At 36.7% G+C, this 26,331-nt stretch overlaps 2 protein-coding genes across 2 annotated transcripts; one reads left to right on the top strand and one right to left on the bottom strand.

Moving 5' to 3' along the window:
* Window positions 1-187: 187 nt before the first annotated feature.
* LOC145765344 (uncharacterized) lies at window positions 188-5,981 on the top strand. The gene is made up of 3 exons (XM_082577147.1): window positions 188-330; window positions 2,191-2,397; window positions 4,191-5,981. Exons 1-3 carry the CDS (start codon window positions 199-201, stop codon window positions 4,692-4,694), a joined length of 843 nt encoding a protein of 280 aa, XP_082433273.1. The 5' UTR covers window positions 188-198; the 3' UTR covers window positions 4,695-5,981.
* A 5,910-nt stretch (window positions 5,982-11,891) lies between these two features.
* On the bottom strand, window positions 11,892-25,113 carry LOC145765067 (uncharacterized protein CG5902-like). Its single transcript, XM_082576806.1, has 5 exons — window positions 24,878-25,113; window positions 21,417-21,527; window positions 16,485-16,599; window positions 15,181-15,271; window positions 11,892-14,519 (listed from the first exon to the last, which is right to left on the bottom strand). The coding sequence occupies exons 1-5, from the start codon at window positions 25,078-25,080 to the stop codon at window positions 14,257-14,259; spliced, it is 783 nt and encodes a 260-aa protein (XP_082432932.1). The 5' UTR covers window positions 25,081-25,113; the 3' UTR covers window positions 11,892-14,256.
* Window positions 25,114-26,331: the final 1,218 nt, after the last annotated feature.

Here is a 26,331-nt window from a genome sequence, read left to right as displayed (position 1 = left end):
ACAAAAGGTTACGCTATTCAGTAGCCTATTCTTAATCTTAGTGAAGAACCATATCTGCACTAAAAACCTCCGCTGTTAACCACTAAGACAAGACGAGACCTCAAAAGAAGTTTTCAGTATGAAGATTAATCGATAGGCTTCAACAACCGATTTAAATTACAGTCACGAATTACAGAGTCAGAAAAGTTATTGATAAATATGAACAATTTAATATATTTGATTTTGCTCATATGGAGCTACAAGCTTACAAATTGCTGCTCAGACACAAAGAACAAGCCACAGTCGGTTGAAGAGAGAGCACAACAAGCAGAAACAATTATTTACGCTGAAGTAAGTCATGACTAGGAAACAGTAAATTTCTTTTTGACAATTTTCTCAACATTTCTTATTGACAATTTTCCCTAACATATAGGCCTACTTGGACAAGTTGTAAACGGGAGCAATAAACATACAAACACTCAAAAAGAAGCTGATCAAGTTAATGCCTCAAAATATATATAAAATCCTGACGTTTTACTGATACTAATATCAGTAATATGCAACTTGTTTTATAAAAACAAATATATACGCAGTTAAAGAATAAATACTGTACAGTATTACCGTACATAATTATAACCTTTCTAAAGTATTTAACAGCTTTCTTTGACTGTTCAATGCAATAAAAGTAATCGCAATTACTTATTTTCAAGAACTTTGCCAACCGGTTTTGGAATAACTGATTAAAAAATTAATTACATGATTGTAGGTGTAACATGAACTCAAAATAGATAAAAGATACGTTTGCAAAATGTCGCAGTAAGGACACAGAATAAATCATTAGGCTAATTATTGTTTCTTCTATCAAAAGCAGGAAAACATTGTTAATGTCTACCTCGCTTCATTTTGTGGCTGGTTTATTGTGGAAACAATTTCTCCAAAATTTCTTATGCTTGTATAGGCCTGTAAGCGGTTAGAATGGCAGATGCACACGTAGCCTTTGAAATAATGTAGATGGAATGAATTTTTTTCTGGTTGAAGTGTTATTTTCTGCGAATTATTCTATCCAGTACATGCCTATAAATGGAAAGCTGTTCTTAAGATGTGTTATAGCCTACACTAAAACCTGGTCATCTTTCGGATACCGTATTAGCTTACTACTTGTAGTGCAAGCCTTACCCTACTTTCTCGTTCCGACGCTTGGTTATGGAAATTAGTGCATTTTTTAATTCGCAAGTTTGAGACGCTTCCCCATCACAAAATGAAATTTCGTTCAATTAAACTCCGAATTATTTCAGCTAAAATTAAGCATGAAAAATAAGAATCAGCTCTGTTGGCATTGATTGAGCGTCTGCAAACGTTAAATCGATGTGGAAAAGAAATGATTTGCCGACGACTGCCTGACATTTTTCGCTGGACTGCCACACCGTTTAGTTAAATGGTCACTGACGATTTAGTGGCATTTGTATGTATATGTGATAAGTATGTAAGCTTATTTATAAACAGTAAATACTATTAATGCTATAAAAACTGCTCAATGCCAAGCAAATAGCCAAGCAGAGCGAATTAAATCAAATATAGTTATTGCTCTCTAAAACCTTTTCTGTTTGAATAAGGACCTTCTGATGATCCTCCTTTTAGAGTGAAACAGTCTGAAGGGTTTAGGGAGTAATAACTATATTTGATTTAAGCTTATTTGTATACAGGCTAAGCCCGCTGCAGAGCACAAACACAAGTTTCTTCCATGCAATCTTTAACAAAAAATACAAGATGTGACGTAGAGCGAAACAATAGATTAAAAATATGTTCACTTGTATTTTAATTCTTGCTTTGACAGGTGATCTTTTAATATCAGCAATAAATAGGTTCACTCGTGGTGCACTTCATAATATAAGGCCGCCATGAGGCCTAATAAATCAAAGTATTTATGATTTTATTTAAATTATAATAACAATACCACTAAGAATATATTGCCGGTGGCGTGACTTAGCGATAGTTTCTTGACAAGCCTCGAAAATACATGAGTTCGATACCCTTAAAGAGCACATTTTTGTTTTTGTCAAGATATTTTATGCTATGCCTGAAGGTGGACACAAAATTGGCTTCCTTACTCCAGAGCACTTAATTTAAATCTTTTAACATCGTGCATAAGCCTCAAACAGGTTTAAATGATACTTTACATTGAATATCTAACGTTGATGTCGTACTTTTTAGGCTGTTCAAATTTACCCTTGGCGTTCCCTTGACCCATCGTTCAATATCATAACTGCAGAGTTCCGTATGCTTTGTCCTTTGAAGAATGAAGAAAAGTTTGTGACTGGTCTAAAAGAAATCACAGACGAGAGAGTTGGCGATCTTGAGGAATACAAACTGTTGTTCAACGTCACTGAGTTGGGATCTGCACCAGGACGCTGTGTAAATGTAAGTAGGCCTATAACACGTGAATTAAGCCTAAAAAATAAAAACAGGAAAGTGTTTTCCATGTCTTATTAAAAAATAAAGAGCCTAAAATGTAAATACTAAACTTATGTTCAACAAACAAACGTTTCGAAAACTATAGGCCAACCGCCTTCATCCTCACTGCTATAAATTAGTGCTAGGCCTATTAGGCCTATAGCGCTGAAGATGAAAACAGTAGAGTTTGCGAAATGTTTGTTTAGTGAACATGAGTTTAGTATCTGCATTTTAGGCTTTAGGCCTCAATTTTTTTTATTAGAGCAACTAGGCGTTCTAACCGTCTTGCTCCTATGTTTTCTATATAGGCTAGCCTATTTCATTATGCATTAAAGTCTGATCCATTCACCAGGCCTTGACATGTTTCATTTTATCGACTATGGACGGTAATACAAGTATTTTGAAAGTGAGAACCTCCATTTACTACATTACTTAATAATGCTCAGTTATGTCGTTTAGTCTATAGCCTAGTAGGCTATAGACTCTATACCCATATCACAAATTGCAGTGCATAGCATTTTCAACGCGGCTCCAATGGCCATCTTTACATGTTTTAAATTAAAGTCTAAAGTTACAGTCATGTGATAAAGTAATGAGATTCAATTAGCCTACCGTCGAAATTTTAGACAAATTATTAGGTTTTCAAAGTTGTCGATATTAGCCAACTACACTTGCGAGTTTTATTTTATTTTTTGTAACCAATTATAGTTCGAAACAATGTTTACCAACAGTCAACCAAAATTTGAAGCATGTTTGTAGGCCTAGCCTAATGAAAGAAAAAACATGTAAAATTTCAACAACGTTCATGTTATGCAGCTGAACTAGTTACTTTGCTTCAGGCAAATTGTTGTTCTCACCTTGTACAGCAATCTTGCTGCATCACTGAATCCAGTCAAAAATAAAGTAGCCTAATATTTTCTAACCAACACGAGAATTGAACTTTTCTATTTCGTTCATTTGTTGGACTGATGGCAACGTGTTAAGGAGATTAATTGCAAAAACATAAATTCGATTCACATTATAACTTGGTATTTCAATCAAAATTTATGTTTTTGTATTTTGTTCTGACCAACCTGTTGCAGAATACCGTACCTGTGCTAATTCTACAAATGTCAATTGTGAGAATGGTATTTACGTAGATCTATGGTGATAAATCAGTTCTAATTCATAAAGTCTTGATTTTAAACAACAAGTCAGTTGTAAATGAAATGGTAACTGACCTATTCTTATAAGAGGCCCACTGTGACATGTCGATTTGCCGGGTTATTTGATGGCGAATTGTCGAGCATCTTCCCAGACGTCATCAAGACATGTTTAAGCCTTAAAATTGCAGATACGGTAGTAAAATATCTTTGCAGTCTGAAAAAATATTCATTCCATTGGAGGATCGTTTGTGACATGAGTTCTGTCCATACTGTATCATATGTCTATTCTCGTATCTCATAATATGTCTCACTTAAAGTTTACAAAAACAGTAAGAAACTGTAGGCTACTTGAATCGTAACTGATTGCGGAGTCTTTATCAGCAGACTGAGAAGCTTAGTTGGAAGTTTAACAATGGCAGTATGACATACTTTTGTAACGAGGCTTCGAATCACTGACATTATTTCCTCCAGATAGTTTTCAAAAATAGGCTACTGTGGGCTACTCAGTTGACTGTAGCGTAAAGTCAAGTGTTTCTGTCATTCTATCTATGTTACAAAATATATCTGTACAAAATTTCTGCGAAATCAATGAAATAAGCTTGAAATATTTTTCAGACTAAAGTTGAATTGAAGCATCGTTATTTTCTCTTCATCCGACATCTCAGTGAAGAGGAGAAAGAAGTGAATCAATATCCTCATGCTTTTGCAGCTGATGCAATTAATCAAGAGGCGCCGGTGCTTGAAGACACGGAAGATCATAGAAACTCTTTAAAATACATCACAGTGGATTGCAAATTGCCGAACTTGTGGGATGAGGAAAGTGATTCAAGAAGCTCTGTGCAAACAACGATGAAGCCGAAAGAAAAAGAAACAAGGTTCATACCTGTTTCTTTAACAGAAGGGCCAGATGATATAAAAATAGAAGCAAATTCTGTGATAGAGACGACAACATTCATGGCAGACAGAGACTTAAAAGACTTTCCTGGAAATCTGCAACATCAAAAACAAAACCCGACAGAGATTTCTACGACGTCCACATCAGCTGCTGCTGTTCAAAGAGCTAGTCTGCAGCACTTCTTAGTTTCTACTTTTATTTTCTTTCTGACACAAAAAATCTAGTAAATTTTTATTCTTTTCTAAAAATACGTTTCTCTTTTTAAATGTTATAGTCGTAAGTCGACAGCTGTATTATTGCAATTTATTAGCATTTCCATTGAAATGCAATCTAAGTAAGTACCAGTAAACCACTTGTCAAAACAGCTTTTCTACCGCTGAAATTTTTTCAGCTTGAAGTGCTTGCATAGAATTTATTATTTTTTAAGAAAGTAGACCTCAGTATTTTCATTCAAAACGAGTTGCTTGTTTTCTCTATGAGGCAAATCACAGTTTGAAGTTAACATTTAAAACTTTGTTTTCAACCATCATGTTTTCGAATACGTTTATTGAAAGACATCCGCAATGCATATTAAATAAGGCTACTTTTTTGAACAAGTACTAAGCCTAATTTTGATACAAACTGTATCAGATTTCGTTTCGAATTAAATTCCTTGGTAAAAAATTTCATTTACACGCAGGCTATTTCAAATCGCATTTCTTTTTGCGAAAAAAAATCGTTACAGTATCTACACTCTACAACTTTTTATGATAAGCTGATAGGTTTCTATCTGTCAAACATGTTCGGCGTGTCCTAATAAAACCTTATCGGTGAAGAAAATCTCAATGAGTTTATGAAATAGGTTTGAACGTCAAAAGAGTTGATTATAGTGTATATTTGCATAAGTTTTTATCAAAACATTTTGACTGCCTTGTGGCTATTACAAATAGGTAAATTTCTTATTATGTTCTTGAGGAGAAAATCACGTTTAAACCCATTGCAACGCATATATTATAATTTGAAACAACCTCCTGTAATGTTTTTGCAAGTATCGTAGCCGAAATAACAAGAATGGCGAACCACTGGCCGGCAGGTCACAAATGAACCTACCATAGATTTTCAGTAATCAACTTGTCTTTATAGAAATGATTCAGCAAAGATTGATTCATTAAAAATGTTTAATATGGCCCCACTTTTGTTTACTAATGTAGTAAGCTCAGTAACGTTGACAGGGGTGTCCATAAGGTACTTTTGGACCCGGGCCCGGGATGCTTTTAGGGGCCCGTAATCTTTCCACGTGGCCCGGAAACTTGAAGAACCTACCGCGTATCCTTTGAATATATTGAATATACAGTAGTGTTTTATTTTTATTATTTTATAGAAGTGTCTTAGCTTGAAGGTGTAGAATCTCATTGGTACCGGGCCCAAACTATCCTCTCAACGGCCCTGAGTAGGCTACCTTATCAAATCGCCACACGATGCTCAACTGTTTTATTAGCATGGACAGCGCACTGGTACAAATAAATCACACGGCAAAAAGAGTACAATAAACATTGCCAGGTCAGCGACTTTACAGCAGAGAACCGGCCTGCCACACCCTCGACGGCGGGAAGCAGCGTGATTTTAGGGTGGCAATGCACCCGAGAGAAAGGTCCACCAGCTTAGGTCGCGAGGGCCAGGCTGGGGAGTGAAGGTGCATGTGAAAGACGAATGTGGATCGAAAACTTTATGCAACTCGTTCGCAAAACATAGAGTGGCGGAGCGGGCCAGAGAGACAGACTTAACTTTTCTCAACGCAAAAAGGTCGGCCACGACTGGCTGGAGGCCTGTCATGTGTTGTAGCTGGAACCGACAGTAATTTGACAGACGGGCAGCGCTCACGTCTCTTTCATGCAACCGTAGCACAGGTAGGCTACGTTTGACTCTAATACCCGGTCAGCCCTTCGGCAGAGAGGATAAACATACTGTTTCCCACAAAGAAGAAAAGCTTAACAACTTAGGAAAATTTATGTTTTTGTGGGAGACAAAATATGAATAAAAATTTGGAGCAAAGGCTCAATTTATTTGTGTAAAAAAGGTAGGCTACACTACATGCGATTATATTGTTATTTACTGGAGAAGACTAATCGTTGAATGAACGAGCTCGGATGAGTAGCCTACTGGTCAGACGTTGAAGTAGATTCTCCCAGTTTGGTTGGGAAGCTTGAAGCGAACCGGAAGCATGGCTAGGCTGCGTTACCACGGAAAGCAACTTTTGGTGTTGCACCTGGTTGATCAGGGGACTGTATTTATCGATAGGCTACGTTGAAAGCAACGCGAGGTTGATCCGAGAGGGCAATAACAGCCTGTGCAATAAAATATTTGATTGGTGAAAATACAGATACAGTGTGATAAATCATATTATAGAATTAATAGACGCTATGCATCCATTCGCATTTCACAATATGCAATAAATATTTATTTCGTCCATTGTTTTTGCTAGCATCAGTTTAGCATCACTAAAGACGTTGTGATGCCTGGTAAAGGCAAGTAGCCTATAACTGGGCAGCCTAGCCAACTTGTAACGTAACAAAGTTGTTGTATTTTGTAAATTTTTCGTTTTTATTCACATAACTTTGCACAAAGTTTCCAATTTTGGACTTGCTTCAACTTATAACGACTGCGATACTTTTGGGGTAGCCTTGAATAACAATTGGGCTAAAAAAAAAATTGTAGGGCTGCATGAGTATGCTATCGAATTTATATTTTTATGGGCGAAGTCAGCGCAGTTAGGTAAGGTTCGCCCCGAAAGCTCAGTGGTATAACACTAGAATTACCAAGGTGTCCTATAGGACACCAGGTCTTCTTTAATCTGTAATAGCCGCTTCGGATTAAGAGCTTTTGTTCTGAAATTCCTTGACTTTTAACAAAATTCACTTGACATAATGTTACCGTATTGACCGAATTCCAAGGATATTTGTTTAAAAAATTATATCGCATTTTTGATTGTACACCCTAGAATTACCACTGTGTCCTATAGGACACCACAAAGCATTTTACGCTGTAGCCTACTGGCTTAAAAACCATATTTTAAATCTAAATCTCTTTTGCTATCACTAGCTGCCTGTCGAAACTCACTCATTATGACGCAGCAGCAAGTCTTTGATTTGCAACACAGCAACAGCAAGGTTTTTACGTTTACATTTCACACACTATAGTACCTATGTAAAGTACCAACCAAAAGCTAAAAAGCAGTCTGTCTGTTATCCACCATGCATTCTACCCCAGACGTGGACGACACCTCCACGGCTGCCAAAAAGCCATGTGTGATCGATTTCTACAATGAGAACAAAGCCGGCGTCGACGTTTTTGATCAAATGGCTTGTTTGTGGAGTAGCCTACAGTACGTGATCAGTTTCCTGGAGGTGGCTATTAGCTGTATGGGGTAACATCCTCGAAATAGCGGCAATCAACGCATGTGCCCTTTTTATAAAGTCGACGACTGGTAGCCATATGTCACAAAGAGACAGGGTTGTCAGACAGCTTTTGAGAAAAAGAGCCAAATAATGTCGAAAAAAGGGCCAAACTGGGTAAAAAAGAGCCAAATTGTTCAATAATGTTAATAACGTTGCTAATAAAACATAATAACGTTAACAACGTCAATAACGTTACAACATTACAACAACACAGTCTACCGTACATTCTAATCTACAAGAACAATTCCAAATCTTCATCTTCGACAGTGTTTCCACTCGAATCTTTGGCATTGGCATAAACATTGTCAGCTAAACACTGTCTAAAAAATCGTAATAACACTTTTCAGTCTCAATTTCCGAAAGACATTTATTTAAATAGCTGGTTTGATAGTATGTGCCAACTGCTTCCAAAAAGAGCCAAATATTGAAAACAAAGGGCCAAGGGGCCAAACAATTTTTTTGGGGGCCAACTACCTCTAAAAAGGGCCAAATTTCACAAATTTGGCCCCAAAAGGGCCAATCTGGCAAGCCTGCAAAGAGACTTTATACTCGAGCTCATTGAATGTTTGTACCACCAACTACAAAACAACGCAACTGTTGTCATGACATCTGGGTCAAGAAAACGTAGGATATGCTATAGAAGAGGCTGCAACAATGCAACGACATTTACGTGTTCCAAGTGTTAGAATCCTACCTGTGGAAAGTGTTCGCAAAATGATTCAAAAGTTGTTTTTGTGAAATTCAGCGGGTATTATATGGCTGGTCACAACTACACAAGTGTACTCATTTATGTTTCTTTTACATCTGTAGGCTAGTCTAAGATTGCTAAACCGTGTCTCATAAAGTACTTATTTTATATGCTTTTTTGTTCGAAATAGGTTTTCAAGAACACAAGTTGCATGCAAATGTGTTTCTTGGGAAACAGCTTTCATTTAGAATGCAAAATAATAGTTAAAACACTAGCAGTTAGACAGAAAAACGCTGCATTACTGAAGGTTTTCTATAAGACACCGTGGTAATTTTAGGGTGTAAAAAATCCTGGTAATTCTAGCGTTAACCAGGCGCGGATCTAGGAGTTTTTTTTTGGGGGGGGGCCAGAAAATTTGAAAATGAATTAAAAAGTAATAAAAAGATAAAACAGATATGAACAATCAGTGGCGTAGCGAGGAATGTGAGGGATTTTGACGGCCGGCGGGCGAAGCTCGACGGCGTGTTTGCCAAAGGCGACACCCAGCGGCGGGGGGTCCGGGGGGCCTCCTCCAGAAAATTTTAAAAATTACTTTGAATTTGGTGCATTCTGAGAGCATTTTCAACAAAAATATGAGTATAAATATTCCTGTAAAATGGTGCTGTCCGGTGGCATAGCAAAAGTATATGATCATGTTTTCTTCGGCATTTTTTCGGTAATAAAGCTAAGTCTCTATGTTTTCTTATTGCTAATTCCTGGCTGAGATGTTTGAATGTTTGGTATTGGCAAAACTCGCTCTTTCAATGCAGTTTCGCTTAAAATTAGGCAAACTTTGTTTTAGAGACATAGAGACTGAAAGCATCATTCTCAATATCGTGACGTCACACGCGTGCCAAAGAGGGGGTTGTAAGTCCGCCGTGAGACTAATATCAGCTGTTTAGTAGCATATCAAACCATTCAACAATTTCTCACAAATTTTGGGGGGCCAGGGCCCCTTGGCCCCCCCCCCATAGATCCGCGCCTGGGTTTAACCACCTGACTATTCTCCATTCAGCGGCACCTAGCGGATGGAATAATTCAGACAACAAACACTTCAGCAATCGGAAACTTCACTCTGTCAAACTCGATGACTGATTGACTGGGCCTGCGTCCTCTACAAGTAGGCTATGCAACATTTCCAGGATTAAGCTCTCAAAAAAGATTTCCCGATCCAACGATTTTTCTAAACAATAAAAGTTTTGGAACCACTGGCATATAACTTAGGCTATCAAACTAAAGACCTACAGTTACAGTGGGATATCAATATTTTAGAAGTAACCGAGGCCCAATCCAGCCATAGCCTAACTAACATTTCAAAAATTTATCAAAACAACATCCGGTCTTTTAATTAATCTAATTTAAGCCTACGAAATTTACTTCACCTACAGTAGCCTAATATCTTTTAACCTAAACATTGGTAGCCTATAGGCTCATGTTACTGTAAGTTAGGTTAGTACTAACATTAGCCTATGTTGTTGAGTGAATAATGCTTTTACTTCGGAGTAAGCTATTGCATTTTGTCTCAGGTAGAGCAGTGGATTAGGCAGTCGCTTGTTAAAAATGTAGACCTGGATCTATTCGACACCTTGTATAAGCGGGTTGTTGAGATAAGTCAACCTAGCACCGCTTGCCTCTACCGAGGCCCTAGGGTATTCTAATTAGGGTGGGCGTAGGCCTAGCCTACTGGCTGAAAGACGGTCGAGAGAAAGGAATTAGTCATCCTATTCTCGTTAGTGCCAAAGGCTTAGTTGTCACGAGAACCTTATGTCGTCTCACCTCTGGAGTAACTGAAGATGTGACTTTTACTGCATTTTTCTCAGTCTTTAAAGTAGGCAACATGATCAAATTACTCTCCGTGGCTGATTTACTTACTCCTACTCCATCCGTGGCTGATTTATACCACGTCTGCGTAACATCACAGGCTTAGTTACTGTGACTGAGCAAGTAAAAAAATGTCAGTATTTTTCTATTTTTGAAGATAGGCTTGAACAACAAATGCTGATGGATTTACTAGACCTACAGCTACAGTTTGTCCATTCCCGTTAGCTTATTTAGCCTAACCTGTTTGTATTAGGTCTACTTTTTTGCGTTTACTGAAAATACTGGACAAATAAAACTAAAAATTGTTTCAAAAAAACAATACTTTAACTTGCAGCTTTTTTTGGGGGTGAGACTAATTTTTATCCCTTTGATTCCCGACATAGGGCAGGTGGCCGATAAAATGCAGCTACCAAATTATAGCCTACGACTGACCGGCCTCTATTATACAATCAGTTATCAGTAGCCTACAGCCTAGAATATGAATGCTTACTGTGGTATAGGTTTCCATCTTATCACATGAATAGCTCATAAAGCAGGACATTATTGTTTAACCTCTGTCAATTTATCTTGCAAAATGGAATTTATAAACTTAAAATTTAAAGATGCATCCGACGAAGAATTAGTTGGTTAACGTGAAGTACAGCATTAGGCCTACAGCTCTACCTAGTAGTTCTCGTTACAATAACGCGTTATTAAAATTTGCGATAAAATCTGCAATTTTTCACATGCCAACCGCCCAGAAATCTTCAAACGGAGAGTGCAATTCTAGCGATCAACTCTACTCTAGTTTCCGAGCGTGTTGTCACTGTTTTACAACGTGGTTGAGTTTCATTTTTCAGTAGATCTAGTCTTCTTCAATAGATTGATAATGCTAATAATGATATAAATCAGCTGTTACCTCCAGTCATTCTGTTTTTACAAGATTAGTACTTCAGACATGCTTTTCATTCTCGTAATTTGCTTGACATTGTCAAAATATTTCATATTTGTGGTCATTTTGCTCGTGTGCCTTGCACCATCACATTTCCAAGAGAGTTACATCTTTGCGTCTTCTCGTGTCCAAAACATCGTAGCCTACTTTTCTGAGGTTGTTGTTGTTGTTAACTGGATTCTAGTTATCGTCTATTTGTAGGCTAACAAATTAATTTGTTTTTCCTTCAATCTGGAAAATGTATAATATAGTTTCCAGTACACACGGCATCTCAACATTTTATGTCACGTTTTTGCATGTTTACACTTCACATTCGCAGCCGATGCGGCAATTGGGAATACTAGAGTTCGCAGTAATCTTAATTTTTGCCAATTGACCTATGTTTCCACACCGTTGTGAGAAATGTCATTTGTTTCGCCATATTTGCCGTAGCAATTCGTCTTGTAACTTCTGTGCCATCATCGTAAGTGTCTGTTACGACACAATCTAGATAGCCGAAACTATTAACATGAAAATGTTTTATTGTGGTGTTCACAAAATCGATAAAAAAAATTTAGGGTGGACTGTTGTTTGAAAATCAAACATTATATCTTAGTAAAATGATTAAACGATTGAATAGCACTAAAAAAATTAACTAACGTCCAAATATGATACATAGCACAAGAAAACAAGCATACTTCTGTACATTGATACAACGCCAAAGTGAAAAACAACAGGTAAATTGTCACTTGGACAGCCCACAACATTTCTTGAGCAAAATCCTGAATGCTAAGACGAGATTACCAAAAACAGTTAATGGGACTAAAGGTCACTGGGATTTACCAAAGCCTAATTAACAAATCATTTCTTACATGGTTTCAACGTCTCCAAACCTTGAATCGATGCACAAAGAACAGATTTAGAAGAATTGTTGTAAAAGATGAAAATGATTACAACTTTCATCACATTTCCATACAAAGAAAATATAACAAAATGGAGTTTATAAAGCGGGCTCTTATGAGAGACAACAATACTGATGAAATTAGTTTAAAACAACTCAATGTGATGAAACACTTTGCGATGCTAGAAAGTCGCTTGATATGAGTTTGTAGCAAAACGATGAGACAGGGCTGAGAGTTCGTTCGTGAAAACAAGTTTCACTTGTGAAAAAACCATCAGGCTTTTCTAGCAGTCTGCAACAGTCAATTGGAAGCCACGTTCAAAGCTAAAACATGGAGAAACAAATCTGCCACGAGCCAAAGCAATATTGGTAGAGAGGATAACGTATTTGTTTCTCTTAAAACAACTTTTTTTTTCTGTAAATGCACCTCGTCCCATTCAAAGCGCACTCCGAGTACATTTTTCACATCGCAATTTATGCACTGTGAATAGAATATTTCATAATTACAACACTATTGGATAGAAAAAAATTATATTTAATGACACTTGTGGCATGTCGAGTCTTTTTCTCTTCTGTGGAGTTCAACCGACTTGCAATCTTTGCTAATTTAACATTGCAGTATCTGAGACTACTATTTGTTGGAAACAACAGAATTAATGTTTCAGTTTGTTGGAATGCCCAAAAATTAATTTTGCTGGCTGCATTATTACTACTTTACATCCAGCGCAGCCAGAACTTCCCAATGAAAAGAAAAACAACAACAAAGCAGTCAATTTTAATAAATGACGAAACGTTTGAATAAACAGACTAACACGTTACATAATCTTGATGAAGTCTTCCTTGAATATCGACTAATTTAAATCAATGTTAGAAGACTTTGACTTTTTATGATTGAGCTCCGGTGATTATAGAGCATAAGCTTTTATGCTCTTGAGCGGTGTCGAACCGGCGCCTGCGGCTGTGTCTGTGGCAGGACACTTAAAGGCATGCCTGAAGGTGGACACGAAGATTGGCTTCCTTGCCTTCCCGTCCACTTAATCTAAATCTTCAACCACCGGATGTAAGCCTGGATATGACAAAAAGCTTTTATGCTGCAGCACACACAATCCGACTGTGGGTTATCAGAAGCAATTGCGAAAGCGCACAAAGTCAAAAGAAATGTTGATCACTTGTAAGGCCATTCGGTTGAGAATAACATTCGAACAGTTTTAATTTCATGGTACAAGTGAACACAAAAAAGATTAGAAACAAATGCACATCAAAATTTCAACAAATCCACAACAGCCGTATGCCTCTCGCATTTTATCTTTTGCTTCAAGTCTTTATGGTCCGGAGCACATCGTATAAACAACGTCAACATAACCAATCGGACAAGAACCTGAAGGAATGAAGAAAAATCAAACCTAGCAATTTCTTCATTAATTCAACATTTCTCACATCACAGAAAAACTAAACTTGGCTGAAAATTGTGATTCATTGCCATCATTATCTTTGACAGCTTCAGGTTACTTAAACGCTGCAGTCAGCAAAGGTTGTCCAATGTCCATTCACATCATTGCTATGTCTAGCGTCGTTGAAGGAACGATGGAAAAGGAAAAGCTTTTGGGTGGTGGTAAGACAGACAATAGCCTACTACTACTAGTCAAGGTAAGCAAGAATATTTCACATTTCAACGCCAAGTGACGTTAAATTGAATCAAAACTGCAACGTTGGGCAAGCGGGAACATATTTTAACAAATTTTCCTAAAAGTTTTTAAATTGCCTAAAACATAAAAGGTAAGACATCATTCTCGACAAAAAATCTTTATTAGTTTCGAAAGATTTTTAGAGAAACTGCAAATTTCTTTGTCGTCACATTTTCACTTGAACATATTGAGGTGAAAATTTCATAAAAATACGACTAAGTTAGTCTTCAATTTATCAAAATTCAACAGACTCAGAAGGAAAGTTTTCATAGCTGTTCTTAACTTTAAGATGCAATTTTTTTAAAGTACTAGTGGGGATAGTTTTTTTCACGGCCAAGTTTTCGAGAGCTGCTTTGACCGGGCGTAGAATAAGGCTTGTTGCCGTGGTGATGAGAGTTTAAATACGGCTTTCCCATGTCCCCTTTGTAACTGAGATAATCCTGATAAGAGACAGAAAGCTTTTCCGTTATATATCGCGTTGCTTTCACGGTGTCCAAATAAGAGTTTGTGACACGGGAGCGGTATCCTCCCTTGCGCAGTAAATTCTCAACCGTTTGCAACTGGTCCCACCCTGAAAATAAACGAAATACCTATTACTATTGGCATAAACCCAATGTTTAAAAACTGTCTGAAAGCGATTTGACACAGAAAACAACGTGGAAAAAATACAGTGATCAAGGCAACAGAAGTCAAGGAGGAGATATCGGTCAAAGAGGTTTACACGAAACCGAAAATCAGATGGAAAACTAGCAGGAAATGCATGATCAAAAGTTTAAGCATACACAAACATTGTAAAAAGTTCTCTCCGACAAGTTCTGTCAATAAAATATATATCCGACTCTGAAATTGATAAAACGACAAACTCAAGCAATTTTCTAAATGTGTAGTCGAGCAACCGCACTCATGGACAAATCCTCTAATCTCCATTCAACAGAACCTGACTGTTGAAAGTGGACCAGGAGTGGGAAAACTCACAGTGTAGCTTTCCAAGGAGTTTCAAGCCGGAGAACAAAACACTTACGTGATCAACCGATTCGCTGAAGCTGAAAATATTTCCAAAACTACTTTCTGTACACGCTCTATAGTCGTGAAATAAGTAGTTTCGTATTTTAAACGCCAAAAATTGATCAACAGCAAATAGGAATTGTCTTTTCACAAGGAATATATTTGTCGATGCATGAGCAAGATCAAAAATTCAGAAAATCTGTTTGACAGAATCTTGTGACACTAACCTTGCTCTTTGCTGACCTCTGGCAGATAAGTAGCAGTTTTGGTGTGGCCTCTTTCGTTTTTGAACTCGATTCGGATCCCGTGAACTCCCACCTAAATACCCAAGCAATATGTTTCCAATAAAATTTATAAATCCATACCAAATAACTATAAGAAATTTGGCTTATACCTCTATCTATGCATCGGGTAGTAAACTATTATGGCTAATTTGTAATCCTTCTCTAATAACAATTTCCTATTTTCTTTTCAAAAGGAGGTAGTTACGCATTACATGATTAAACCATTTAGTTTCGGAACTCTTCTAGAGTTAGCTCAGCAGTTTGTCTCACAGTTTTTGTACATTCAGCGGTGAACGCTACATGTGTAATCTGTATCGGCCTTTTGTAGCAATTAACAAAGTGTTTTCACAAATTCCTATTTTCGTTTCTAAATGAAGTCGTTATTCATTACACCATTTAGTTGGAAGTTTTGTAGAGTTTGCTCAATATGCTATGAGCCGCTATGTATTAACAACGTTGTAAGCTCACAAAGTTAAAAAGCCAAGCTCACAAAGTTAAAAAGCCAAGCTCACAAAGTTATAAAGCCAAGCTCACGCTAGCTGATGAGTTTACAAATTTACAAGTAAAACGAAGAACAATAAATCACTATCACCAGATCCCACTGTCGATGTCGACTCTGTCCCAGCCAGCCAAAGTTACTGTATTCACATCGCTTCGAAGTCTGATAACGTTGAAACGATGTAAAAGCGCCAACTTTGTCATCTGGGGTGTGACTGGCTTTTGTTTATGGATCTTTCATCTCCACTTGTCTATCTTTTAGTAATAGGGAACTTTACTATTTAGAACTATACCGGCTGCCACTGCACATCTCCTAATGTTTTGACCAGTGTTTGCCGCTACATGTATGTAATGATCCATATCTACCGTGGATTAGAGAATCAGTAGCGTTGTCAGGGGAGGGGGGGTCTAAGGGGTACTTCTGGACCGGGGATGATTTAAGGGGCGCGTAACCTTCCTAAGCGGCCCGGAAACTTGAACAAACTATCGCATATTCTTCGGATAAATGGCATGCTTCTTAATGGTCCCGAGAATCTCATTGGTACCAGGCCAAAATTATCCTCAACACTCAACAGCCATGGATTTAGGTGGCTCAGTAATCCTTGACTAAGTGGTCAGGGTGCCCCATCTTTGTTTTGTTCGAGTAGTGTGTTTACTGATATCGCCATATCATGCACGTGCACAAAATCAATACTTTCACACTGTGGGAACAAAAGGTTTTTCTAACAGCACTTCCATTTATTACTTACCTGCCAGTCCAAGCAATTTTTGCACGCTTCAAAGTTCAATAAAAGTGATACAGAGCAGTGCAGACGGGGCAACTCGCTGGCAACCATTGGACTGAATCGGCTGTCTTTCATGGCACTGCAAACGTAAGTTTAACTAAAGGCATACAAGTAACGTTGACACTTGACAACATACAGTAAGCAATAAGCATACTTGCTTCGACCAACACTTTTTCAGGTTCACTTGCTTATTTTTCAAACATAACAACACTTCAAGGATGGATGTCACTAGTACAGAGGACAGACATAATCCAACAAAGCAAAATCCACTAGTGCGACCGCTTAAATGCTGTCCATGGGTGGTTTCGAAATTATTTTTTTATATTTGTTATGACCATCTTTTTTGCATTGTCTACTACGTTACTGCGTAAAATTTGCAAAGATTGAGCAGTGTTCAGAGGTGCCACACAACCATTCAAGTTTTCACTTAAAAAACAATGTAAACTATGTAGCTTGTATTGTTAGGGTGGAATGAAAAACACTTCTATTAGAATTTGAAAAACAGGTTCTAAAAAGCCGCTACATGGACCTAAAACTCATTTCACAAAGTGGCACCCTCCAACAGCTGTGCCATCCAGCCCAAAATTTCAAGTAGCCACATTTCGAAAAGTACTTAAGATGGATGGGTCAAACAAAGCTCAAAAGAAGCAAAAACACAAAGTTTCTATCTGTCCTAAGAATTCTTTTTATCCTAACTGCACTACAAATTAAGTTATTAAAAAAAAACGCCTTTTATGCTAAATCGAGGACTGTGCAAAATCAGATAAATTGTAAATTAGGCTATAGAGTTCTGCTGAACGGTGTATTGTATTCATTTATGCCCCTCAATCCAGTCGTCTGTGACTGTCACAGGTCAAGTGTTATTAATTCTATTACTCTATAAGTAAAATCTCAAAACCAGGGTCCAACATGTGACTAGGCCAGGCAACCTGATGGAGGTACACTGGTACAGTATTTCACTTTTTTCTTAAACTATGCATACAAAGTTTGTTTGCGCGGCTAAATTCTTGAATACCGTACCAATTACAAGGTTAAATATATGGCACCACTACGTCAGGCAGAAGCTCCTTTTCTAACTGTATCATACCTTAAGAAGGTGACATGCTCAGTGGCATAACCGGGGGGGGGGGGGGTAATTGCCTCCCCCCTGTAAACATTACCTCTTGTAAATGCAGCTAATGAGACAATAATCAGGAAGAACTGTTTTTGATTAGAACTAAGTATCTCATAGTGCAGTAGCCTACAGTATTCTTCGATTCACCTGAAAACAATACGGCACAATTGCTCACAATTGATGATGGTGTTACCTTGATTCAACATATTCGTTCCTTAGAAACTATCATTTGCATCACTTTTCCTTCATTTATATAACTAAACCAGAATCAGCAAGTGCAATCTGTATGACTAGAAGTGTAGTCAGAGAAGGCAATTGCCCCCGCCCAACCCCGAAATATTTTTGTATATGTAACCGACTAACAGACTTGTAACCTATTGAAATGCTGTAGAAAAATAAGCTTATTTCTTTTCTGCTACAGAATTATTTAACAAGTTTTGCTATTGACTTATGCTGAAAGCACTCTGAGAATGTACAAATTCAAAGTATTTTTTTCAAAAATTTTTGGGGGGGCAACTCAGACGTCTGCTACAATAAGCTGCTCATTTGTATGGTTGGTTGGGTAAAACCTCTGCAGGGTTGATCGGTTTAAACCGCCCGGTAAAAACCGGTTAAAACCTGGTTTAAACCGGGCAGTTTTGACCACCTATTGCTGGTCAAAACTGGTCAAAACCCCTTTAGTGTATGAATCAAGTTGCTTTTCAATTGAATTAAAAGTATTACCCCCCATATTATTAGTAATGATGTTCAACTATATTTTGTTTTGATCAACTAAATGCTGGATTTGGATCAAAAAATATTCAACTTCTCTGTTTGTTTTTGATATTTCAATCAGTTGGTTATTTTAATTACTGAGAAAATTCAAATTTTAAAAATAAGTTTCTGATGAACCAAAAAATGCTTGATAGAACGATGAACAATTTGCACAGCCAACTGAAGTACAAGAATTTATTCCAACAATTTTTTTTTATGAAAAACATTTGCCATCAAATTTTATCCAGTTAAAATAAAACAATGCGAATGCATATTCTAAGATGCTTTAAAAATTAAAGACACGATAGTTTATGATTCGTTCTTTGAAGCAAAGTACACGTCAAGCCAAGAAAGGATTATCGGAAAAGGAACAAGTTGTGATGCCTTATGCCTACCTACTTTATGTAGAACACCTCAATTGAACAATTGGAATTAACAAGTCTCTCCAGTATATTCAAATGCTTCATTCACCAGTCAATTTCATCTTTTCTTTCTCCCTCCTCCCTCACCTTCTACCATCTCCCTCACATTTTCAGTGATTTTCTGGCGAACACGATCAAGCAACTCATTACAGGGTTTTGACCAGTCAGGTCAGGGTTTTGACCAGTCAGGTCAGGTCAGGGTTTTGACCAGTCAGGTCAGGTCAGGGTTTTGACCAGTTTAAACCTAGTTTTGACCGGTTAAAACCAGGTTTAAACCGCTTAGTGGTCAAAACCCAGTTTTGACCACTTAGAGATCAACCCTGAACCTCTGGGAGGTTTTTCCCAGTTTTCCCCGGGTAAAACTGGGGGAAACATGGACAAATTGGGGAAACCCTTAAAACTTCTAAATGCAATGTTTGTGGAGTTTCTTATGCAATATAATGACTAGCCAGCTGTTTAGCTGTTATCTCATGATCTGAATTGCACCAATACTTAGATAAAATAGATAAAGCTCCGAATCATCACAGAGTGATAGTTCAGGTTTTTCTTTTGACACTTTCTCAATGCGTACTGACTCACTGCGTTCTCGCAGTACCAATTGTAATTTCTTATTGAATTCAGATGGTCTACCTCCAGCTCAAGGACTACACCAGTCAGTGTTGTGCTGCTGTGACTTCAGGGCTTGAAATAACTTATTTTTTGCGGTGGACATATGTCCACCCAAGCGGAGTGTCCGGCGGAAAAATTGATTTTCCAGTTGAGCAATGAGCATGTATGATATCTAAAATACCGTCCCGCTGGCACAAAGTCGACGGAATCATAATAGCTGGCTAATATGATTGCACTTTTACCAGGCATTTGTATCTCTGTAATATCCTCTGTTTCCTCTTCTGCTGGTCTCTTTTTCTTAGACGTTATTCCAAACCTAAATAATTTTCGCTGCATACTATTTTGTTGGTCAACTAACTGTTTGTTGGTTAACTAACTTCAACTGATCGTCGTGAAAACTGTAGTCTAGCTAGATCTGACTAAGACTTTGACTTAAATTAGTACAATTATGAAGAGGAATGTTTGATGTAACAATATTCCTGTTGTGATTTTTCATTATCGCACGGAAGCAGTCTTTTCGTTTAATTGTGACATTATAATTCGTTTTTGAACTTTGCTTTTGAAAAAGATGACAATTTCATTCTCCTACTGGCAGGATATAAAACTAAGAATAAATCTATTTTTCCAACATCTCTTTTATCAAATCAATAAAAAAATTGTCACCATTTAAATATTGGCAATACATAAGAAAAGTTGCAAACAATGTGCCAGTAAAGAAGTTTTGTTCATTGATGATGGCAATATCATCATGCCCACCATCCAGTGCTGGAATAGAACGCTTGTTCAGTAGCATGGCTTTAATCCACACAACGCAAATAAATAGATTGGGCAATGAGAGGGTTGCCAAATTAGTACATGTTTATAGACACTTTGGATGGAAAGAATCTGAAACCCCAGATGCAGAGCTGTTCAATGTCGACAATCAAGACTGTTGTTATTAATGACTGAGAGATTTTACGGGCTCTTAATCTTTTCTTTTTTTGGTTTTTGTTGTTCAATGTTTACAATTTTGTTTGTTAACTGCATGTTAGGCACAGGGGAGCATCTGACTTGATAACATACCGGTATGTTCGTATGTGAACTAATGATTGGACCTATCTATTACTAGATATCTACTACTAGATAACATACCGGTATGTTCGTATGTGAACTAATGATTGGACTTATCTATTACTAGATATTAGTAAATCACGGTATTTTTTCTTTTTTCGTAGGATGAGCACAGAAAATCTGATAGGTTCATTCAAAATATGATGGTATTAAACATTAACTAGAGTAATCATTATTTCATTCGCAAAATTTGCAAATTTTAACAACTCAAGTTTTTCCCAGTTTCCTCCAAAAGGTTTTTTCCAGTTTCCCCCAGGGTTTTACTTTGTTAAACCAAAGTGGGGGAAACCTCCTTGGCCAACCCTGCTCATTTGTCTTTCATGAATTCCTCTGCTGGCCATGCCAATTGCCCGTGAGTATGACAAGACAAAAGCCTTATCGTGAATTATTGTTCAATGTTTACACAGTATATACTGCCTTCGCTCATGATGTCACTGAAAATGTTGCTCCCACCTAGAAAAAGCCTTGCCCTGTAAAATGGATCTGGTTATGCCACTGGACATGCTCCGCCATTAGTCCTGTGTGGACTGTTTGAGAAATTTGAGACCGTTTCAGTCCTTCAAAACACCTTAAAAAAACTGTACACACCCACTACAGTAAATATACAGTACACTATATACAGTATATACTGTACAGTGTACATATACCATATAATAATGTTTTTTCCCGATTTGCAGCTTCGTGTGGCATTTCTAATTATTGACCAATTTTTCTGAAATTTTGCTTATCTTCTTTTAGCCAATGTAACAATTAAGTGATAGGGTCGTTGAAATACTTTGGTAAACAAATTTGTCTCATACATTTCGAGACCAGTAACTGGTCAGGTAAGCACTAAGCAGGGTTCTATTGTCTTACAAAATGCAACTTTACAATATAGATATGCAATACCTAGTGATAGCGTATTCTCGTAATCCGCTATGCAATGATGTATCACTGAAAGTTCCAATGCAACCCCTCAGTCGAAGATCCTTACCGATTTTCCATGTTACAAACAGAGGGCTGAAAAAATCATAGTGTTAGTTGGTTAAAAAATGCTACTTTTTCTAGGCATAATTGTAGTATTCATACGATGAATTGGATAGTAATAGCAAAAAAAATTTAGTTTAGTATTATTATTGTTTGTTATTATGACACGTACCAGTCGTACCATGATAATACACATTCTTGAGCAATTATTTTTATGCAACTACAGTATATTGTACAGTTAGGGTAATGAAATAAAATAGAAATGTGTATAAATCAATGCAGGCGTTCTAACTTAGAATTTATAAAAGCTATAACTATAACTAGCTATTTACTTGACAGTTAGTAAACAATAGGGTGGGCTGAAAAACACTTATTTTTGAATTAAAAAAAAAAAGTGTTCAAAAAGCTGCCAAATCGACCTAGAAATCATTTCCCAAAATTTTGGGGAGTGGCCCCCTCAATCAGCCGTGCCACCACGCCCAAAAGGTCAAATCGCCATATCTCGAAAACTACTTGGGCTGGAAGGGTGAAACAAAGCTCAAAAGAAGCAGAAACATAAAGTTTCTATCTGTTCCAAGATAACTTTTTAGTACATAAATAGTTGCACTACAAATTAAAATATTTAGAAAAAACACATATTTAAAAAACACATATTTTACTAAAGCGAGTGGTTTAAGTTTTGGAAAAATTGTAGAAATTTTCACTTTGGTGACGCATTCGGTCTGGAATGTAGAAAAACATATATATAACATTCAAATTAAATCACTAGTAATAGTATTCAAAGTACTTTAACACAGCCTGTTTCATCCTATGATGGCATTCATAAGATTCTTATTCAAGAACTATCTGAAGATTCCATCACAGGGTGAAGCTAGCTGTTTTGGTTTTTGGTACTAGTATTAATAATTTTATTTGATTATATTTCTCTGCTTGGCCATGTGGTTGGTATTGAGCACTCTTTTTGTAGAGTTAATAGTTCAGTTTTTGTATATATATATATATAACATTCAATGGTTTTACTTGACATGTAATGTATATAATATTTTGCAAAACAAACAAAAACAACATAGAATTTAAAGCAGTTATTTCCTCCTGTAATGTGTTACAAGTACAAAGTCACCAATTATAGGCTACAATTAATCCAGCATTGCCTTTTCAGTTATGTACTTGCAAAGTCGAGTGATTTGACATGATTATTGATCCATAATCAATGCTATCATCAAATTATGATTAATGGGGAACAACTAGCCTATATCAACTATAATATAATATATATATACTTTCTACAACCAGTGAGCAAATTGGATACAAATTAGCAAGAAAACATAGCATAATATACATTCATCACATATCTACTATATATATACAATAGATATATAAATATTATTCAATCTGTTGTTAATCTACATGGTGAATTGTTTTTTTGTCAAACATTTTCATCAGTTTTCGTGAATGGACTCTTTGTCGTATCATCCCATCCCTTCTTTCAAATGTTGCAACTGAACTGGATGCTTCAGATACAAGTTTGTCATGTCTTTCCACAGTTTGGTTATGGCAAGGATGTTTAATTGTTTAAGTTGCAATGGACTTTGTCTGATTTGTTCAATTTAACTATCACTGAGATGTCTTTGTTAGAGGAGGTTCTAGCAGGCCAGAAAAATCCAGGTTCACCATTGTGTGAAATGCCTTTGCTTTCACATTGATTTTTGGAATTAAAAACTTACGAACTGAACTTGTTACCCTCTGGCTCTGCCTGTCTTGATCTTCTAGTTCCAGAAACCCTCCTTCAAAGTTGTGGTTGTCTAATTTGAATTCAGGGATCCTTACACGCAGGGTCAACACTTTGTTTACAGCTTGCCTGCGAATAATTTCATCCTCGAGTCCAAGCATCCCCAAAATATCTTGTTCAGGATGTGCACAAAAGCCATTTCTTTGCACAACTTCAAAGGCAATACCAGCAATTTTTCGTTTGGAAATTTTATGATCCTTTGTAGCATATTATAGAAGTTTTTCTGATCCATGTGTAATTATGTGATTTTGCTTGATTTCAAACCATGATGGAAAATACATCAGCATGCAAAATTTTGCTAGCAACACCAAATTGGTTGAGGGATTTTCTGTTGCGGTATAAAAACGTAGGATGCGACAAGCCAGAGTTAGCCACCTTGAGTGCACAATTGCACTAACCCCGATCAGCTTCAAGTCTACGTCAACAGATCCAACCATCATTGCTAAACAAATTTTGTAAGCGTAATTTTGATCTGCACTGAGATGGTAGGCTAAATAACATCGTTAGGCAAAAATGAAAAGTTTTGATTGAGAATAGAAAAAAAAAGTTACCACAAGCCAATCGGAAACACAACAGTCAATGGCTTTTCCAATAGGCCCAGTAAAACTATCTGGACTATTGGTAATGCCATCGAGAGTTGCAAAGACATGGTGCAGAGGGAGTTCATTTGCATGTAAAAAGGCACACCGACCACTGCAGAGGTCTCTTAAGAAGTACTTCCAGGCATCTTATGTATCCAGAATGGGGTCCAGTCATTGCAGGAGTGCCATCTGTTCCTACCATTGCAAGTTTTGTTTTCAAGTCAGTGCCTTCCATAGCTTCATATACACAATTTGCAATGTTTTTCCTTTTCCATTTTCAGGTGAGAAACAGGTGAGGTGAGCTTTTTAGAACATCTTTTTTTTTAAATTCAAAAATAAGTGTTTTTCAGCCCACCCTAGTAAACAACTTCAAACAGAAAGACTAATACCAGGGACCGGCAACCTTTCTATAATTGTGGGCTAAAAATGTCTAGAACTTGCAGGGCCACAAGCTAGGACAGGGGCGTGCAACCTTTATTCCAGGAGGGCCACATATAAATAACGGTGTCCGACAAATTGTACGTAAGCAATTGTTCGTAAAGCAATTGTTCGTAAGCAATTGTTCGTAAAACAATTGTTCGTAAAATTAATTCTTTGTAAAACAATTCTTCTTAAAGCATTTTTTAGTGCATGCAGTTAAAATTTGATGTATACGTAGAAATGCTTTACGAAGAATTGTTTTACGGATTTTATTTTACGAAAAACAGTTTACGAACAATTGCTTTACGAACATTTCCTTACGAACAATTTGCCTATAACCATAAATAACTGGGTAAAACCACAGGCCAAACGTTTATTTAACATAGTAGTTGCAGTCACAAAAAATAGTTTCTTTTTGTTATTAATCTTATGGCATTATTAGAGGTTACCGTATCTTCTAGAAGTATTTGGCTTACAAGTGTCAATCCAGCTCTTGTGTGAATTTAACAAAATTTCACAAAAAACTAAGACAAAAAAATTTCTTCTAAATAGAAATAATCTCATACAATTGAACAGAAACAATAAAAACCCACTATGCATTATTTGTAAAGGTAGGTATCTTCGGTGGCTCCATGTTGTTCAATCGACTATTGAGAACATCAAAACAAAAGAAGCACATTTCTTCACAGACAACAGAAAACTTTCCATAACCATTGCTTGCACCATGTGATATTGATGAATGACCATTATGGTTGGCAGTGCTTAGATCAACTTGCTTAATTAATTCACCATTCATTTTATCTTTTTTTCCACCACAACAATTTATAGCCATGCTAAATAAACACAAAAAGAATGACTTAGAATCTCAGTACAATTTAGCTCAAGGACATGAAAAACCTCACATTTTAATTTTGAAAGTAGCTATATTAATAATGCCATACATAAGTAGTCATTTTATACAAAAAATTGTGTTATAATCAACAATGTGTGGAATGGTGAAGAAGGGTTTGTTTAGAATCTTGTACCAGCAATAAAACTGATTGTCTACCTTAATAGCTCAGTTTGTTACCGTACCATATATATTAATACCAACTTTGCGAATGAAGGAACAGTTAGATCAAGTTGTGTTGGTTAGACTTCCATTGTGTGCACTTGAGCAACGCTTCTAAGGACTGCTTCCCATTTAGTGGCAGCTACCGTAGTTATGGAATAGCCTAATTCAGACAACACGCCATTATTGTTGCATTGCGACAAAGAAATTGAATTCTATTGTAAAAAGTATGATTATGTAAATGACCAACTTCAACAAATTGGTTAGGCAACTTAGGCTATTAGTATTGATTATTATTTTTGCAACATGAAAACCAGGAACAAACATTTAAAGGGATTTAGGACCCTACTGGCCTACTCGTAAAGTGATCATGGTCAATATACTTACTAAGGGAGTACAGGGTATATTATATGACTAATTATTCCATAGATCTGCTATTGTTACAATTAGAGATGTAAATGCAAAAAAAACGAACCGTTTTTTTTTTAAAAAAACGTGTTTTTTTTCAAAAAAAACTTGAGCCAAAAAAAACACTCGTTTTTTGTTTTTTTTTGTTTTTTTTCATATTTTTCTGAAAAAGTTGCAATTTTTTGCAATTTACAGCTTAGTTTCATTATAGTGCTCTTGAAAAACATTAAATTACTAAAAATAGTTTTATTGGTGTGCTGAAATTCCTAAGTGTTTGTGTTTGGCAGCATATGTTCTTGCATAGTCCTATGAGGACCTATGTTGTTTCGCTTTCTTCTTCATTCTCTGGCATGTTTGTGGCAGTAGACCTGACAAACATTGAATTAATGAAATTTGATACATGACATAATGTAGATGAGTTAATTTCTTTTTCCTTTTATGGAAGTTAGCCTATGATGTTAGTATACTGTGGTACTGGTTATTCTTGTACACACTCAATGGGTTGATGAAATTTTGACAAAACAAGGTGGCAGTATTCAGAACACACATTTACCTTGTTTGTGGACGTGGTAAGTTACTAATGCAAGC

The sequence above is a fragment of the Aplidium turbinatum genome, chromosome 2 (genome assembly GCF_918807975.1).
Source record: "Aplidium turbinatum chromosome 2, kaAplTurb1.1, whole genome shotgun sequence".
In the NCBI taxonomy this organism is placed as follows: domain Eukaryota; kingdom Metazoa; phylum Chordata; class Ascidiacea; order Aplousobranchia; family Polyclinidae; genus Aplidium; species Aplidium turbinatum.
The sequence above is the reverse complement of the archived record's forward strand: the minus strand, read 5'-3'. Positions and strand labels throughout refer to the sequence as shown.